Consider the following 21,126-nt stretch of genomic DNA (forward strand, 5'->3'; position numbering starts at 1 on the left):
CAGACAGACACGCACCACGCATCTGCCTCTCACAGACAGTTTCTCCCTGTACAGTTAAACTCGGTTCAGGCACAGACAGACCCACACAGTCGATCTGCCTTTCTCCCCCATCAGTCTAACACTGTACAGTTAACTTTAATTCTGCAGATACTGCTGGTTTAATTACAGGAAGACACACACCATCTATCCGTCCTTCTCCCCAGTCAGTCTCTCCTCTTACAGGTTCACATCTCAGCACAGACACCCCCAGTTCATGCACAGCACTTTGCACACATGCACTCTGTCCTCCCTCCTGGCTATAATGTCTCTGAGCATTTTGACACACAGCCCTTCTCACATAAGGGTCTGCAACTAATGCCACTAGGTCACATGTAGCATTGTCAAGCACATAAAGAGATAATCTACCCAGATCAGTACCCAGTAAAACATCATTAGGAATATTTTCAGATACCCCCACATTTCTTAAACCTCTCCCCGCTCCCCAATCAAGATATACCCGTGCCATAGGCACTGCCAGTTTCATTCCCCCAATCCCTTTAACGGCTACAGTCCTGCCAGGAATAATGTCCTTAGAACGCACCAGCCCTGGACTTACAAGAGTCACTGCTGCGCCTGTGTTTCGAAGCCCAAGTGTTACCTAAGTTCCAACAAGCACAGGTTGCAAGTTCTCCTGGTTGCTTTCCTCTGGACGTGTAACAAACAAAACAGATGCCAGTACTTCTGAGGGATTACCCCCTCCAGTTGATTGCTCTAAGTGAATCTTCTCTGGGCAAGTGGAGCTGATGTGGCTCACTTTGTTGCAAGCAACACACCTGCGGGTATCCCCCTGCCCAGATGCAGCACTTGCCCCATGAAACAAAGGCACAGCAGGTTTTGTGAAGGGGGGTTGTGCAGCAGCTCCTTTCCAGATGGATCCCCCCTAAGAAAAGGATTTTCTCCCATTCCCTGGTGACCTGTTGGCTGTGTAAAAATCAGCCAGCTCACCAGCTTCCAATGCTGTTAAGGGTTTACGATCCAAAACCCATTCTTGAACTTCTGCTGGGCACAGCTGCATAAATTGCTCCTTTACTATCAGATCTTCCAGCTCTTCGATAGTGGCAACTTTTAATCCTCTGACCCACTGTTTAAAGGCTGTCATCAAGTTCCCAACAGCTGAAGTATAGCTCTCTGACAAACCTTTCTGCAGACAACGGAATTTTTTTCCTGTACACCTCAGGACTAAGATTATATCTCCTCTGCAGTGCAGCTTTAATGGAATCATAGTCCTGATCAAACTCTGGTGGTAGTTCAGCAAAAGCCTCCAGTGCAGGACCTTTCAGGCCAGGGGTAAGGTACTTGGCCCACTGCTCCCTTGGAAGCTGGAACTGTCTGCAAACATTCTCAAAGCTACGCAGGAATACATCCACAGCTCCATCTTTCTCCAGAGTGATAAAATTCTCTGCACACACTCTGGGAACAGGTGGGTTTCTAGGTTCACTAACAACAGGTGAGACCATCCCTCTCTCCAACCATACAAGCTGTAGCTGATACTCTCTGTCAGCCTGTCATTCAGCAACCTGTCTCTCAGCTGCCAGAGACTCTCTCTCAGCTTCCCTAGCCGCCTGTCTCTCAGCTACAGCAGCCTGTCTCTCAGCCACAGCAGCCTGTCTCTCAGCCACAGCAGCCTGTCTCTCAGCCACAGCAGCCTGTCTCTCAGCCACAGCAGCCTGTCTCTCAGCCACAGCAGCCTGTTTGTGAAATTTTGCAATCAGCTCCATGCGCAAACTTGCAACCGCTGAGCCCATATGTTTTAGAACAGTTTGTAAATAACAGTCCAATGGATCCCGAGATCCTGATGAATCACTGCCCACAGCTGCAGACACCTCTCCTGATGCTTCAACTGGTGTGGCCTGACTGTTATCATTTTCAATAAGAAGTTGCATTAGTCCATCTTTGTTCTTTCCACAGGATGGGATATCTCGCTCCTGGCATAACAGTGCCAACATTTCTTTCGATTGTTGCTGATATAACTCCATATTAAAAATAAAAATAGAAAAGAAAAACAGATAATAGGGAAGGGGACTGTTTGCAATGTGTGACTATATAATACACTGAGTTTTAGACTTTGGAAATTGTGAGTTACAATTTATTTTTAGTACTGAGATTTTCACACTAGCAAATCCACAGGCACTAAAATCTAATAACAAAAATTATCTACACAGCTGTCCACCAATTTGTGACAAACCAGGGTTATCCAACCCTGCGCCAGTCACTTATTTGGCACAGAAAGGGTTATCAGACCCCTTCTACTCTCACTAATATATCGCAATCTAGCCACACCAGGCCAGCTTGTGATTTAGTACAGTGGGTGCAAGGGTTAACAACACTCTCCAGTCTGTACTAGACTTAAAAGAGATGCCCAAAACTCCCCTTTAATGCCACCCACACTAAACTAACTATGCTATCTAGCTCAAACACTGCCACCACTTATGATTTATTAAAGGGAAAATCCTAAGGAAAACCCCATACTTACACATTAACTCTCTGAATACAATTTAGCTGAGAATAACCTAAATTATACAGTTCTAACATTCCAGTCTCTTCAATAATGTGGTTCAATTATTAGACAAAGGCCAACACTTAATAAAGGAATTATTTATTATGCCAAAAATATTATGCACAATGAATTATTAATAAAAAGTTGTTACAAATACAATTACACACAGCAAACAGGTTAAAATAAAATGACAGACCTAATACTTTCCTAGTTTATAAATCTGCCCCCAGGGAGATGGGCAAGAGAAAATGGTCACTCACGCTGTGGAGGCCTCCCTTGTAGAATGAACAACCTTATAGTTAAAAAAAATAAGATTCTTATACCTATTTTCCAGAGATCAAGTTGCCTGACCACACCCTCCTGGGCGGGCTAAGAAACCCCCCTGTCTTTATGACCTTCAATAAACTAAGTTTTTGTCTGAAATTATAGAACCCATTATAATTTCTGCTAGGTAAATCTATTTTCAGATATACTGACTGGCAGTCTCTTCCTTACATTGTGAGCAACGGTTTGATACCAGATATGACAGGGTTGTCATACTTCAATAATTCAATGTCATAACAGTTTTAAACACATATATACATTATACCCATGTCCCTTTATTGACCTTATCAGTTTCTGTGACTGAGGCACTGTTTTCTATCATGCCTTCTGCTGACAGACTGAGCCATAAAGCTCTATCCTGTGTATACTACAAAGCATTTATGAGGCTCCTGGCACTTCAAAGAAACACAAAAAAGCACAAGACACAATTCTTCTTGAAAAGCAAATAACTGTTTTTAGTTCACAAACTAAACAGAATTAACCCCTTAGCAGCTAAATCCTGAGGTATTCGTGACAGTCACCATGAATAAGTTTTTTTTTTCCTTTTTTTTTTTGGTAAAGCAGATTTTCTTGCACTGAATTTTTTTTTAATAAGGTTGTGGGGTGTGCCACTGGCCATCAAAGCATTTTTCAGGGTCCATTACTTCCCAGAAGGGCCGGGGTCACTACAGGAAGGCAATTGGAAGTGTTGCTAGGAGACATCTAATCTAGCTGCAATCAGTCTATTACCCTTGCTCAGTAGAGGACTTTTGCTGCAAAAAGCATGTGTCAATAGAATCTAAGTTATATAATGTCTGCGCCTGTATGTATGTATGTATGTATGTATGTATGTATGTATGTATGTATGTATGTATGTATGTATATATATATATATATATATATATATATATATATATATATATATATATATATACATATACATACATACATACATACATACACACACACACATACTACTAGTTTGATTATACATTTATTATAGTGGTTAGGTAACCACTTTTCCTAAATTTTAGTGTTTGTGATACTCAACAACTTTTCTCAAAATGAAAGAATTGTTGCAGAAAGTATTTAAATTAAAACAGGGGCACTTTCATTCATTAAAAACTTTAGACTGCACCTTTTTAAAAAAAAAATACTTAACTTTTCTTTAGCAAAACCAGACCGGCGATCCACAGCTCCTCTGTACCACAAGGATGAAATCGGCTTCCTCCAAACACGGCGTGGCCTCACGAGCTGGACGCTCTGGGGTGCACGCCGTGATTGGAGGAAGCCAGTTTCGTCATTGCTGAGGTAAGCACAAAGTAGCTGCAGGCGGAGGATTTCTGGTCCAGGTTTGCTAAAGAAAAAGGTATTTTAAAAATAAATGCTGCAATGTAAAGTTTCATAAATGAAAGTGCCCCTGTTTTTAATAGTACTTTTAAAAAACAGACACTCATTTATTCATTTTTACATTCACTTTAAATAATGTGGCTACAGACTCAGACAATCATCATATTAAAAGGGACACTATACCCAAAATGTTTCTTTCATGATAGATGGTAGAGAATACCATTTTAAACAAGCTTCCAATTTACTTCTATTATCTAATTTGCTTGATTCTTTAGATATCCTTTGTTGAAGAAATAGCAATGCACATGGGTGAGCCAATTACACAAGGCAACTATTTGCAGCCACCAATCACTAGCTACTGAGTCTATCTAGGTATGCATTTCAGCAAAAGATATCAAGAGAATGAAGCAAATTAGATAATAGAAGTAAATTAGAAAGTTGTTTAAAATGATATGCTCTTTCTAAATCATGAAAGAAAAAAAATTGGGTTTCATGTCCCTTTACATTAGCATAGATTTTTGTATTATTACCTAACAATCAGTCAATAAACTTACAATTATGTGGCTTTCAGTGAACCTCACCAATCATTTCAGGTAGTGTTTACAATACATAACACCACAGCTGTACACTTGCTTCTAAGAAACAGCAATACTCCTGCATGCTTAAGTGCTGATAATATTTATGGGTCATCTGTGACAATCTGTAATGCCATCTGTCACTTGTGCAAGAACATTTGCAATACTAAAACTCCCTTTTACACACACATTTGTTAAAAAAAAAAAAATATGTTCAACCTTGTAGTTACCATTTGTGGTGAATGTAGGAATAGTTGTTAGAACACCCATGCTTTTTTGGAAAATAAAAAAAATAATTAAAAAAAAGGCATACAATAGAGGTGAAACATTTATACACATATAGGGCTAGATTACAAGTGGAGCGGTACTTTGTGCTCCTGCTCACACTTAACTTTACTAGGTGGAGGCTTTTTGCGCTCGTCGAGTAGCACATGAATTTCAAGTTGAAAGCAAAAAGTTTTCACCCAAGCGATAACCCGACCCATGCAAAAGGCCGAAGTTTGAATATCGTGACCACGTTAACTTATTCCCCCATAGACTTACATGGAGTGCGAAAAGTAGGGGGAAAAAAACGAATACACTTACTCGCGCACAATTTATAAATACATTGGAATGTGAAATATTTACATTAAATACATAGTTAAACAATTTATTAAATAGTAATATTTCTGCTTTTACATGTTTTCAGCTGCAAAGGGAAGGGTTCCAATGTATATATATATATATATATATATATATATATATATATATATATATATAAATAAAAGCAATGGTTTCAGTCCGAAATCTATTAGACAATAAGTCGAGACTAAATAGTCTTATAAGTGCTCCAAGGTGCAAATGCCCATAGATCCCATATGCAGTGGCAAAGCTTGGTGATTATCCAATATATATATATATATATATATATATATATATATATATATATATATATATATATATATATATATATATATATATATATACACACATACATATACATACACATATATATATACACATACACACACACACACACACACACACATACACAAAAAAAGATCTCTTGACTCTAAATGCTAATGTGGGAAAAACAGATAATTTACCCTGTAGGGAAAGAAAAGCCCTTAATGAACTCAAAGGTATGGATGATATAGTTGTACGCAAGGCCGACAAAGGGGGCTCAATAGTTGTCTTGAGTAGAGTAGACTACATTAATGAGGCTCTTTCCAATTACAGGACACCAAAAACTATGTTCCCCTTCAGGGTGACCCCACTAAGCTGTATCAGGGAGTATTGAGAACACTTTTGGATGATGGTTTGGAAGATGGGCACATAAATCAGTCCACAAGGGATCATCTTTTCATTGAACACCCTGTGGTTCCCATCTTTCACCATCTTCCAAAGGTGCATAAAACCCTTGACAATGTACAAGGCCGCCAGATCGTGAGCGGTCTTGGCTCTGTATCAGAGCATCTATCCGAATGGTTAGATGCTATTCTAAACCCTCTGGTAACTAGGCTGCATAGTTACTTGAGGGACACGAAACACGTTATTAACTTGCTGGGGGAACAGGACTGGATTAACAGGTGGTTAACGATTGATGTGGTGGCCCTCTACTCTTCTATTCCCCATGAAAGGGGCTTGAGGAAATATCTTTTTTCTTGAGAACTTGTACAGATTTTACAGAAAATCTGAGGAAATTTATACTAAGAGTAACTATGTATCTCCTGACACACAATTACTTCAGTTTTGAAGTGCAGTTTTATCTCCAAAGGTGTGGGACTGCGATGGGTGCTAAATTTGCACCATCATTTGCCAACCTGTATATGGGATGGTGGGAGCTGTCCCACATCTTTGGAGATGGAAACATATAAAAAGATAACATTTTGTTTTACAGGAGATACATAGATGACCTGTTGCTCATATGGCAAGGTACAGAATAATAGCTGGGGTCATTTATGAATGATATCAACAACAATGATATGGGTCTAAAATTCACGTTTGAACATCATGTAAATAATATTTGTTTTTTGGATTTGGCTTTGACAGGTAATAAGAAATATTACGAGGTAATATTAGGTAATTACCTAATAATAGGTAATATTACGAGTGATACCAATAATAAGCCAATCACACGTAATACACTTCTGCACGCCAGAAGCTGCTAGCCTCCGCATGTGCCATTTTCGGTGGCTAAAGGGCAGTTCATAAGATTAAAAAGGAATTGCACTGAAGATGAGGCTTATGGTAGGCAGAGTGATGAACTGAGAAAAAGACTCAAAGAAAGGGACTACCCAGAAACAATATTGGATAGAGCTCAAAAACAGGTGGCTAGTCTAGCCAGAGAAACACTTCTTGACAACAGAATGACCAATACTAAACACACAAAAAAGAAAAGTGAGGGTACTTATTTTGTTAGACTATAGTGCCCAATATAGAGATATCTGCAAGACTGTCAAGAAACACTTCAGCCCATCATCTGCATCTAGGAGTCTGGTCAGCAGTGTTGATAGGGGGCTTAAATAAATGCTCCTACAGAAAGTGCAAAACTTTGGGGAATTTTTTTATCCCCCTCCTGTTTGCCAAAAAAGGATAACAGGGCCCAGAGCTCATGGCTTCAGCACAAGGGCATGTTTAGATGCAGCAAGAGAAGATTTTCAATCTATGAACAGGGGAGGTTTATAGCATTGAGTCATGCCTGAACTGCACGACTTCATATGTTGTTTATGTAATAGCATGTACAGAATGTTTAATCAAATATGTAGGGTTAACCTCTAATGACGTGAATACACGTATCAGAAACCACTTATCAACTATCAGTTCGAGAGAGGCCACTACCCCTCTTGTCCAGCATTTTGCAAGAAAGCACAACAAAACTTTGACCACTTTTCGGTGGCAGGACATTGAAAAGGTGATAACCCCCCAGGGGAGGGGACAGGGACAAATTGCTGGGCAAGAGGGAAATGTATTGAATCTTCAAGCTGGGTACACAAGTTCCTTTTGGGATGAATTCTGAATACGATTTAATTAATTACTGGAAATAAAAATGGTGTCTTATGTTAACAAATGAGCGTAAGCTGTAGTTTTGGTATATTATGAGAGTTTTTTGTTATGTCAATCATACAGTTAATTTCTAAGTGAATTTGAAACTCAACATACAATTTATTACACCTTAGACACGAAGACACATTGTTGTGAGTCTGAAATTGGTTAGATGTATTTATTTTGCTATTATAAATATATAAGTGCTTGCCATGTAATTCCCGTTCTAGTCTGTGTGTAGCTAAATTTATAAAGTCTTTTTTTTATGTCAATTAGTAAAAAGTAATGCATCTTCAATATAAATAAAATTAACATTTATTTGGAGTAAACACAGACATTTAATAACAATGTATGACAAATATACCTTTAAATATGGTAATCACAGAGAAAAAGCATGATTTGTTTTTAACTAATGATAAGTTTCTGTAGGGTACATAGGTCATGTAACATGTGTACCCATTAGCTATGATTACGGCCTAGTGCCGAAACATGTTAGCATTTTGTCATGATTAGATTGTTTGTAAAGATACCTCCATATGTCTTTTTAAGCCGATTTTGGATCGAATAAATATATTTTGAAATTTTAAACTGCATTTCTGCCTCTGTTGTGCAAATTTTTAGTCGAACGCAACGGTTAACCAGAGCTCTGAAGTTCTTCTCTCCGGATGCACAATAAATTTAAACTACGCTCAAGCAAACGCGTTTACTTTCAACCTGTAATACACATGCTACTTCCAAAACATACAACGAGCCACGATAAACCCCTTTACGCTTGCGTGCAACAGTTAGCACACCATTTGTAATCTAGCCTATAATCAGCAATTATATGGGATGAAACAAACAAAAAGGTAAAGCACCCCTAGTTAACTAGGGTACAACTAGTATAAATATAAAAATGCTAGAGCATAATTTGAACCCACTTCTAAAAGTCAAAACGTTCAATTATTAGACCACTAGTCTACCCTAGCAATCTGCAGCAAACCTAAAGTTTCAAAAAGCTTAAACAGTAAATGCTTTTTATATATGTTGCACGTGTATTTGCATACAGGCAAAGGTCTGAATAAATTCATGTGTGGTGAAACTATAGCTGGAAACACTTAAAAGGGACAGTAAACACCTTGAGACTTTATATATATATATATATATATATATATATATATATATATATATATAGAACCAAGAGAAGGTAAAATATAGAGGCGCTTAGTGTAAGGAGCTAGTTACAGTATCTATAATAAGACACAAAGTACAAAGAGTTACAATAATTAACTGCTGATTGATATTAGGGGAATAAAAAAGGAGAAAAAACCAGATACATATATAAAGCTATCACAATGTTTGCAGTTATATTGTTTACAATTATGTTGCTAATATCAAATACCTGCAGCTATCTGTATTATATATAGAGATACTAGTCTAGCAAATAATATTGATATTACTAGAACACCACAGATGACAAAAAGTTTCGCAGTACAAACAGTTAGTACAGGCAATTTACCAAAGAAAAACCACAAGAATGTGCATGCAGTAAGAGTCCATATGTGATACTGTTGTGCAAAAAAGGAAAAAAGGGCACTGCCATGTTGTAATTTAGCTTCTTTCTTTGCTGTGGGACATATATAAAAAGGTCACTAGAGTGTGCAGTCAATGGCTGTGTGGAAGAGAACAGTGTTCTGAACTTTCATTTATAACAGGAACTGAAAAGCTGGGGTAAGTAGAAAGGAAAGTCCTTCCTTGTAGTGGCAAGTATCCTATGGCTTGTTTCCTGTCTTCCAACGCTTTCACTCACTCTTTCCCCAGGTTCATGTATGCAGTCAGAATCTCCTTAGGACTGAAAGGTTACTGTGTTAGCAGCTTTTTTCATCCGGTCCCTAATTGTGTAGGACGGTGATCCGGTCTGTAATCACAGCTTAGGGGTCATTCCAGAAAGACACAATAGTTTTCTTTAAGCAGTATTTTTTCTCTTTTTTGCAGTCTTGGTGTCTCTAGCACTGTTAAACTAGTGCCTTAAAGGAGTTCAATCAGAATGTTGTTTTTTGCTCCTTGTAGATCCTTGTAACAAACAGTGTTTGTGCTCCAAACACTGTCCAGCAGCAGCTAATCAATTTCAACTAGTTTCAGCCTTGTGCAGGCCTTTCTCAAAAAGTATGACACATAGCAAAAGTCTAGTAGTTGCTTTTGGTATGAATGGAGAGTACTCTCCATTCATACCAAAAGCAACTACTAGACTTTTGCTATGTGTCATAGCAAAAAACAACATTCTGATTGAACTCTATTGGTCTTGTGGGGTTTGGAGATCCCACTTTTCTAATAAGTAATTTTGGGGCTGCATAGTGAGCTAACTACACTTCATTTATAAATTATAATATTACAATATAATAATATTTATTTTCAGGAATTTTCACTAGCATTACCTATAATTGCGCCGGTGTCACATTCTTTCTCTTTGTCCATATATATATATATATATATATATATATAATATGTTTAGTTATATGAAAAATACGATTAATATTTATTTTGCCCCCTTTTATGTAATTTAGCTCTAAAGAAATTGAGACATTTATAATTCTCAAAACTTGAAATATACACTGCTATCTGCTATCTCTCGCTAGTTGGCTTTATCAGATAACAACTGCAGAACAATTTGCTTTATACTAACTTTATACAATGACTAGTTGTTGTCTGCAGACTAAAGCCCAGATTGGCTCCTCCAAATAAGGCAAATGGTGGGTGTAGTTGAAAAATAGTTGCAGTAAAAAGTATGCAAATTTGTTTTTAAAACATTAAAGTGATGGTAAACAATGACAGTGTCAAACGTAGTCCTGTTGTAAATCAAAATCAAAATGGACTTTCATTCATTTAATCTCTTAAAACGCTATTTTTTTTTAAATATTTACTTTTATAATCCTGCAATTGACCCTCCGTTCCGCCACTTGTAGAATCGCCGCCATTGATTTTGAAAGTCAAGTTCATTGAACGTGCAATCAAAATCCAGGCCAATTGGCGACTGTAAAAAACCTAACACGCCCTACATTTGCAAAGTGCATGCGCTACAGGTTAGATTGCAGACTGATAGACTGAACGCATGTGCAAATCTAACTGTGAAGACAGAGATGCCCATATGATGATGTAGAGAGCAGGTGGATCCTCTCTCTACTCGGATCATGAACAAATCAGGAAGTAATGCCGGGGGCGGAGCTAGCAACGTTAAAGTGAAGGTTAAGTTTCATCTATTAGATTGTTTCCCCTGTAAATACTCTAAAATTAAATGGGACTTTAATTCATGAATTTTTTGCAATAGCTATATTTATTTTGTTTTTACCGTTTATTCATCCAATTATGAACACTGTTAAAACAACCCGTTTTTTTATTTTTTTCTAAGCCCGGTCGCGTTTTTTTGATAAGCCAATTGAAACACTGGCCGTTAGGCGGCCGTCATATTACGTCACCGCATTACTGGACTCTATGCGCATGCGTTGCCTTCACTTCCTCTCTGGGCCGCCCGGGACATATAAATTTCCAGGGCTGGTCTGATTTCCGAGTCCGGCCCTGCTCACGAAATAAAAATAGAAATAAGCCGGCTCCTAAGCATATGCCCCTTCTTTTTAACAAAAGATACCAAGAGAATGGGGGGGGGGGGGGAAGATTGATAAAAGAAGTAAATTAGAATGTTGTTTAAAATAACTTGCTCTATCTGAATCATGAAAGAAAAAACAAATGTGGAAGTATATCCGTTTACATTTTACCCGGGTGGTCAGTAAAATCAGCCAGGTGGTGCACCCATTAAAAAGGTCCTGGGGAGAACACTAAAAACAAAAAAGCGCATTGCCTTCAAATTATAAAAGTATCTCACAATTATCTAGAGCTGGGTTCAGAAATCTTTTATTAGTAATGTTGTGCATCATATTTTGAATCGGATATAAATTAATAAAATAGAAACATGTTGCATTATTAATAACAATAATTATTGTCATTATAATAAAAAAAGAACAAATGTCAGATCAGTCCCCTGGTCCTGCTGCCCCTATATCAGCTACATGCAGACCCCAGGCAAGACCACTGCCCCTATATCAGCTACATGCACACCCCTAGGCAAGACCACTAGTCCTGCTGCCCCCTATATCAGCTACATGCACAGCCCAGGCAAGACCACTGGTCCTGCTGCCCCCTATATCAGCTACATGCACAGCCCAGGCAAGACCACTGGCCCTGCTGCCCCTATATCAGCTACATGCACACCCCAGGCAAGGCCACTGGTCCTGCTGCCCCCTATATCAGCTACATGCACAGCCCAGGCAAGACCACTGGTCCTGCTGCCCCCTATATCAGCTACATGCACACCCCAGGCAAGACCACTGGTCCTGCTGCCCCTATATCAGCTACATGCACACCCCAGGCAAGAAAAAGATATTTTTATGTCACAATCTCCTCAGCTTACCAGAGTAAGTTCTGTGTAAAAAGTTATATACTCAGCTGCAGGTAAAAAAAAAAAAAAAATGAAGAAATTAACAGCAGCCAATCAGCATCAGCAGTGCTGAGGTCGTGAACTCTTTTACTGTGATCTCATGAGATTTCACTCAACTCTCATGAGATTTCATAGTAAACTTCCTTAAACTGAATAGGGAAATAACATAAGTGTGCATGAGGCTCAATCCCTTAGCTGTCCTGGGACAGACATACTGATTTGCTGCTTAGAAGTCCTATACAATGGGATGTGGCTACTGAGGAACTCTTGAGGTAAAATATCTTTCTTTTTTACATAGGAGATGTTCAGGTGATATTTTCTAGTCAGCTTTTTACAGCTATGCTGTATCACTTTCAAGTGTTTCAACATTTGGGTATCATGGTCCTTTAATATCACCTGGGTTATTAAAGGGACATTACACACTTTAAGATGGTAATATAAAGTTTGCAATACACTTTATTTGTTTTGTTCCCCTTTCCCTGTAATTCCATTCTGACATTGTGAGCTTTTCAGTTCCTGTTATAAATGAAAGTTCAGAACACTGTTCTCTTCCACACAGCCATTGACTGCACACTCTAGTGACCTTTTTATATATGTCCCACAGCAAAGAAAGAAGCTAAATTACAACATGGCAGTGCCCATTGTTTTATACTTAGACACTAAAACTTTACACTTATTTTCTAAGTATTTAAACAACTAATGAAACTTTAAACAAAATACATCTACATGTTGTTCTTAGTCTATTTTTTTCCATGAATGCATTGTTCTGGCTAGCATGTATCTAGTGTTTAATGTCCCTTTAAAGGAACAATGCACTGTAATTGTTTTCCCTTCATGTATTTCCAATGACTTGTTATACCAGCTGCAGTGTATAAAATGTATAAGAAATTGATTATGTATGTTTATTTTTGTATATGAAATAGCTTGTCTTGTCCTTTTAAAAAACAAACCATTAAATTAGGTTGAGCTTGCAGAAAAATCAGATCTCATTTTTCCCTTTGTACACACACTTCTTTAAGTTATCTCTGTTTTATACTAAAGCCAAACACTTCAAGAGAACAATTGAAAAAAACAGAACACGTTATTACTTATCTCTACTAACCCCCACTGGGAGTGTAATTTCTTCTGTTGGTTATGTTTACACAGCTTTTCTATAGCCAATAATTTTAAATGGGATATGAAAAACACTTTTTTTTTCTATCACGATTCAGATGTAGCATGCAATTTTAAGCAACTATTATCAAATTTTCTTTGTTCTCTTGTTATCTTTATTTGAAAAGCAGGAGTGTTAGCTTAGGAGCTGTCCCATTTTTGGTTCAGCAACTAGGTAGAGCTTGCTGATTGGTGGCTAAATGTAGCCACCAATCAGCAAGCGCTACCCAGGTTGCTAAACCAAACATGAGCCAGTTCCTAAGCTTACATACCTGCTTTTCAAATAAAGACACCAAGAGAACGAAGAAAAATGAATAATAGTAAATAGTTGCTTAAAATTGAATGCGTTATCTGAATCATGAAAGAAACAATTTGGGTTTCACATTCCTTTAAGCATAGAAATGTACCATATAAGTAGGAATATCACAGGTAAAAGCAGCAATTTCAAATGTCAATATAAATGTAAAATGAGCCTTTTTTAAATTGTAATAAACTCCAGCAGGTAAAATTGATCAATGGGAACAAATTAAAGGGGAGAAAAAAATGAGAGTACACTTTAGCTTTAAGACTACTGTCTACTGCTTTGGTTTTTCTACATGCCCAGCACCAAACGCCTTCACCACTCAGTGTTTCATTTAAAGTACTAATAGAAATCACTCAGTCCTACACATGGCACTTGTGCCACAGATTTCTGGCCCCTGAACTAGACCATAAAATCAGGCCTGGTATAAAATATATGTTATAGTGTGTCACACTTCATATAGGGAAGGTAATACCCTTACTAAATGTAGTGCAGGTAATCTATTTGTGATGCCATTCATTGATTATGAGGACTCCCACATGTATAATGGTATCTACAGCACAATTTATCATTGCTGCGAGCTTAACAAGTACTTTTTTGGAACCTTGATTAAAAGGGATATGAAACCCACATTTTTTCTTTCATCATTCAGACAGAGAAAATAATTTTAAATAACTTTCCAATTAACTTCTATTATCTAATTTGCTTAGATCTTTTGGTATCCTTTCTTAAAAAAAATATACCTAGGTAGGCACAGGAGCTGGCTGCCGATTGGTGACTCCACATATTTGCAACTTTTCATTGGCTTACTGATGTGTTCAGCTAGCTCCCAGTAGTGCATTGCTGCTCTTTCAATAAAGGATTCCAGGATAATTAAGCAAAATTGATAATAGAAATAAATTTAAAAGTTGTTTAAAAATGTCTGAATCATAAAGGAAACATTTTGGGTTTGATGTTCCTTTAATAGTCTACCTACTCTCTGAGTGGCTGCGTCACTCCAACAGCACTAAGCGCGTTCCATGTGACCAGAAAGCACAGCAACTCCCAGCCAATAAGAAGCCTGTACCTTTCTGTGCTGGATGCCATTTAAGTGTTCCTTTTTTACCAAACCTGAAAATCTAATAGTCATTTTATAACACAACCCTTTATGCCATGTGTGATCCAAATTAAATATAAAGAATTAAATCTCTTCTTTGAAGCTGCAATACCCAAAAAAGGAGATTACATCATCTAAATTACAGTATAAGTTTTTCAAACAAGTCAAAATTTCCAGGCATAATAAATATTAGTTAGCGCTGCGGAATCTGTTGGCGCTCTACAAATACCTGATAATAATAATAATAATAATAATAATAATATGAGTCAAGCAGGCTAACTTTTCTAGCATCCATACTTTCATTTTCATATATTTCTTTTTAGATTTGATTACTCCATTAAATTCAGCACAACATTCTCTCAAACAGATATAGGCAAGATTACAGAACGATTGCTGGCAGAAGTCTTGCTGCTGAATCCAGATGTAGGGGAAAAAAACTGCCCTTGAAGGAGGGAGTGGACGGGAAGTGCAGAGGATGGTTGCGCAATAAGCTCTTAGCAGTTCCAACAACTCCCTGCTGTGTACAAAGAGCATTAGAGCTCACACGCACAGGAAAGGAGATCCTTTCAGGGAGGTTACTGACAAGAACAGGCATGTTCCAACGACACAAACCACTTGCTTTTATTCTATTTTTCAGGGTTATTATTGTGTCTTCAGAGTAAAACAATATATATTTTTTTTTTTTTGTTAGTTTAAAAAAAAAAAAAAAAAAAAAACATTAGCTCTATCTAGAATTAACTTTTTTCCTGTATCTTAAATGTGATCACCAAAACTAATTCACGTGACTGGAATAAAACTGTTTGTTCAGCTAAAAATGACATAAAATCTCTGGAAAAATATTATATGTGAAGGATAATTAAATAAACATACATGAAAACAAGGTCATAGTTAAGGAGGAACAACCACCTCCAAAAATTCTGATATTAATAAGATATTGTCAGGACTCAAGAGCCTTCTTTTACAATAATATTATCCTACATGATTGCCGCAAGAAAAAGAATTTAGCAGCTATAGATCTAAATGCCACCGAAACTTAGGCCTAAGGATGAACTAATTCTCTTGGTATCCTTAGTTTAAAAGCATATCTAGATAGGCTCAGGAGCAGCAATGCATTACTGGGAGCTAACTGCTAATTGGTGACAGCACAAAAATGCCTTTATTTCCCCATTGGTTCACTAGATGTCTTCAGATAGCTCACAGTAGTGCATAGCTGCTCCTTAAAAAAAATAAACCAAGATAATGAGGAAAATTGGATAAAATAAATGAATTGGAAAGTTGTTTAAAAAAAACACATGCTCTATTTAAGTCATGAAAAATAAGAAATTATAATATTGGGATTCATGTCCCTTTAATATCATTGGGTGTCATAGAATGTAAAAAAAACAAACACAATGACTATTGCATGAACTTCACAAATATTGAGAGTGAGATTTATGCTATCTACCTTTTTGTTGTGGTGGGATGGATTTTTGCAAAGAAAAATACTGGAGAGCAATAAACATAAAATATATATATATATATATATATATATATATATATATATATATATATATATATATATATATATATAAAACAGAACATCTAGTATAGTAGATCCAGTGTCACTACACTAATGCAGCAATATAATCACCCCAATCTCTTACATTTTCCAGACTTTGAATTAAAGACAAAAACATACAAATATGCAGTAAATATGTTGCATGACCAGAAAGACATCAAATCAACTTGATGGGCTGCCTATGGCTGAAACAAAGTAATCATGAAAAAAAAAAAACAAAGCACTAAGGTCACAAGTATGTCCACAAATATTTGGTTACCTTCATAATTTAATAAGTGACTCAATATAAACCATATTGGAGACTTAATTAAGGCTGTGACACACTGCAAGCGATGCGGCGCGAGGGGATGCAGCTGCTCCGCACTGCGTCGCATCGGTTTGCAAGTTCAATTAAGGCTGTGACACACTGCAAGCGATGCGGGGCGATGCGGGGCGAAGCAGCTGCTTCGCACCGCGTCTGAAGTTCAAATATTTCATCTCTGAGCGCTCAACTACGCGACCTGATGCAGCAGAGTGCACAGAGATGAAAAGGCAGGACACACTGAGCGCGCACATCCGCATCTACACGATGCGCGCCGCTCCGCTTGCAGTGTGTCAAAGCCTTTACTGCAATCTGATCTCTAGGTATTCAAGGAAAAAAGGGTACAATATGGCAACAAACTTTCCCTTAAAGATAGTGAAATATTTCAGTTCAAGCATGATTCACTTTCAATCTATTTTGGGGATTCACTATGCTTACTTCCTGATTATCATAAAGTATCCCAAGGCTGAAATGTTTTTTGGTATCCATCTTCTAACTTAAACAGTGAAGTAGTAATAACAAAAAGTATTTCTGAGTATAACAGAGGATTCCAAATATCAAAATAAAATGGGAAGTGGGAGGAAAATGACATTAAAAGTAAGGTACCATTTACTAACTTTCTGAAGTGCTTTCTGGTATATAAATGTTGATTTTGTAATGATATATTTAAGTGATGCAAACAGCACTCCCAGGCAAAGCCCAATGTCAATAAAACAAAAAGGTGTTTAAACATCATAATCAATCAGTAAACAAATATGAGAACACAATAACCAATGAATAGTGTTGTGCTAAGTAGTTATTGGATAGGTTCCTAAAGAAAGCCATATGGTTAACCCTGTAAGTCTATGATTTACTATTTAAATAATATGAATAATTCAAACAATCTGAATCCCTTGTTATGGCCAACAAATTAACTAGACCTTTCATGTTCCAACTGCTGGAATATAACACTTGTTCAGCTCATGACTTAAACCCCCCTAAAGAACCCCTTGAGACTATGTATCTGCTGTTGTCACGGGGAGTGCAAGCAAACTGTGATCAGACTTCTTGTATAACACCAGCACAGTGCTGAAAAAACAGAAACCTAAACAGCATATTAATAAACAGATTCATCATACATAAATGTTATAGACTATATTATTAAAATAAACCCTTATTCATACATAATGTATGAACTCATAAAGTATACTTAAAACAGGATACAGTAAGCTTTTATTTTCTAAATTATTGTAATAAATGTATACATTCAGAAATGATGTAAGATTTAATTAAATGTAATAAAATGTATTATATAAATTGTGATTAGAAACTAGCTTTAACCAGGAATTCGTATGTGTTAAGGGAAAAGCCAAACTTATTAATTTTGTGCTTTTAAAGTCCATGTTAAAAAAACAACACATAAAAGCCATTTTATTCTGCAGTATAAACCACTATAACATCCCAAGACAGAAGATCATATTTCCAATTAGGCTTCTACTGTTACTCCGACACCTCAGCTTTGTATGATGACAGATAGCTGCCCCACATAGAAAATGGAAGTAATTATACACGTTGGATTCCGACAATCCTGCTCTTTCAGGTATCTGAATGATAACTCCTCAATGTATGTAACATAATAAAATGTGAAGTAGGTGTGACCTTTACCTCATTAACCCATTCACTGCCACACAACTTCACTGCATTCAGTGGCAATCCATTTCGTCCTTTCGCACTCAAGGGGATAGTTAATACGTCATCATAAAGTGTTAATACAGTAAAATACAAGCGATCCATAATAATTACAAGAGCTGGTGATCATTGTGGCAGCTCCCAATAGTGGATCCAGTCTAGGTGTCGCTCTCCAAGGGGGCCTCTTATGTCGCAAACTCACCTGTTCTGATTGATGTCCAGGTGGCATCTCGATTTCCATCATGGTGACCCAAACCCGGGCCGGGTAAACTCTCTTACAATTATATTTGATAGAATATCCACTTCGATGTGTCTTGTCCTTACTATGTTGGGCCTTTCTCAGCAGTCACCGGCCTGGCTGTTAACTGACACACAGTCCTGAGCAATGTGACGGGAAAGTACAAGATAAAGATGCACTGAAATGTCACAGCTTCCTAGCCAGTCAGAGCACAGTAAATGATCGGCTCCACCCAATGCCGATGATGCAATACGTCACGAGGTAGGACTGACAGTGTAAAGTTGTTGGCAAAGCTTCCCAGTTTCTGATCTGTATTCTTTTTAACTGTTTCCGCGATCAGAGTATATACAATACATGGGAGTATAAACACTACTTTAATTCAGTAAATTCATCAGTATAGGACTGTCTCCTGCAGCAGGCTGGGGGTGGGGCAGCAGCTTTATATTCCCATGTGAGTGGTGAGGGGGCAGCTGCAGGGGGAATGCTTGAAATAGCACGAGGAAGGAATTGGAGACAGTATATGACATGGTGGTGCACAAGAATTAATATTTTAACCTTTTATCTGACAGACTATGAGAAGCTCGGATGTCTTCAGGAAACAGTAAGATCAACAAGAATTACCTGGACATTGGAGAGAACCACAGCTATACAGCATACTTTTACTTCAGAAAATGGTATAGGACTATAGGGGGGTTTAGATGAGGGCTACCAACAGTTCTGCATTTTTCGTGTCTCCAGCAACAAAAAGAGGAGCCATATTTTGGGGAGTAAAAGCCAACACCTTCTCTACAGGCACACACTGCTGAGAGACCCTACCAGCATGCACCTATTGTACAGGCACACACTGCTGAGAGACCCTACCAGCATGCACCTATTGTACAGGCACACACTGCTGAGAGACCCTACCAGTACCTACTGTACAGGCACAAACTGCTGTGAGACCCTATCAGTACCTACTGTACAGGCACACAATGCTGAGAGACCCTATCAGTACCTACTGTACAGACACACACTGCTGAGAGACCCTACCCGTATCTACTGTACAGACACACACTTCTGAGAGACCCTGCCCGTACCTACTGTACAGACACACACTGCTGAGAGACCCTGCCCATACCTACTGTACAGACACACACTGCTGAGAGACCCTTTCAGTACCTACTGTACAGGTACACACTGTTGAGAGACCCTTTCAGTACCTACTGTACAGGCACACACTGTTGAGAGACCCTTTCATTACCTACTGTACAGGCACACACTGCTGAGAGACCCTGCCAGTACCTACTGTACAGACACACTGCTGAGAGACCCTGCCAGTACCTACTGTACAGACACACACTGCTGAGAGACCCTGCCAGTACCTACTGTACAGACCCACACTGCTGAGAGACCCTGCCAGTACCTACTATATAGGCACACACTGCTGACAGACCCTACCCGTACCTAATGAACAGACACACACTGCTGAGAGACCCTGCCAGTGCCTACTATACAGGCACACACTGCTGAGATACCCTACTAGTAACTACTGTACAGACACACATTGCTGAGAGACCTTGCCAGTACCTACTGTATAGACACACACTGCTGAGAGACCCTATCAGTACCTACTGTACAGACACACACTGCTGAGAGACCCTATCAGTACCTACTGTACAGGCACACACTGCTGAGAGACCCTATCAGTACCTACTGTACAGGCACACACTGCTGAGAGACCCTGCCTTTACCTACTATACAGGCACACACTGCTGACAGACCCTACCTGTACCTAATGTACAGGCACACACTGCTGAGAGACCCTTTCAGTACCTACTGTACAGGCACACACTGCTGAGAGACCCTACTAGTACCTACTGTACAGACACACACTGCTGAGAGACCATATTAGTACCTACTGTACAGGCACACACTGCTGAGAGACACTATTAGTACCTTCTGTACAGGCACACACTGCTGAGAGACACTATTAGTACCTACTGTACAGGCACACACTGCTGAGAGACCCTGCAAGTACCTACTGTGCATTCACACACTGCTGAGAGACCCTGCAAGTACCTATTGTACATTTACACACTGCTGATAGACCCTACCAGTACCTACTGTATATGCTATATTCACACACTGATGAGATACCCTGCCAGTACCTACTGTACAGACACACACACAACACAGCCTTAACTATACCACTGACCACATGCTCTCAAAGCCTTAAAGGGACAGGCACACACAACCCACACAGCCTTTAAAGTGCCTGGCAGACTGCTTCTCTTTCTGTTTTGCATATGTAAATATGACCCTGGGGATAGTCTCCCTAAGGGTGATGGGGGAAACCAGACGTGGACTCCTTGCCCAATGTGCTTAGAGGGATATGGCTGCACCTCACTGACGAGGCCCATAGGAAGCCGAAACGATCGTCTGGGGTTGTCATGTTCCTTGTTCAGAGGAGCTCTCAAAGGAGCTCTCAAAGCCTTAAAGGGACAGGCAACACAACCCACACAGCCTTTAAAGTGCCATACAACAGGTTGAGATCTGTGCATATCCTAAAAGGGCTAA

At 38.5% G+C, this 21,126-nt stretch overlaps 1 protein-coding gene across 1 annotated transcript in view; it reads right to left on the bottom strand.

Annotated features, from left to right (window-relative positions):
• The window catches only part of NFE2L2 (NFE2 like bZIP transcription factor 2), a 66,922-nt gene extending 48,155 nt beyond the window's left edge, over positions 1–18,767 (bottom strand). The window contains exon 1 of the mRNA XM_053698492.1: positions 18,535–18,767. Coding sequence (XP_053554467.1) covers positions 18,535–18,576 — 42 coding nt within the window. The 5' untranslated portion in view covers positions 18,577–18,767. The remainder of the gene's footprint in view (positions 1–18,534) is intronic.
• Positions 18,768–21,126: the final 2,359 nt, after the last annotated feature.

This window comes from Bombina bombina, chromosome 1 (genome assembly GCF_027579735.1).
Source record: "Bombina bombina isolate aBomBom1 chromosome 1, aBomBom1.pri, whole genome shotgun sequence".
Lineage (NCBI taxonomy): Eukaryota > Metazoa > Chordata > Amphibia > Anura > Bombinatoridae > Bombina > Bombina bombina.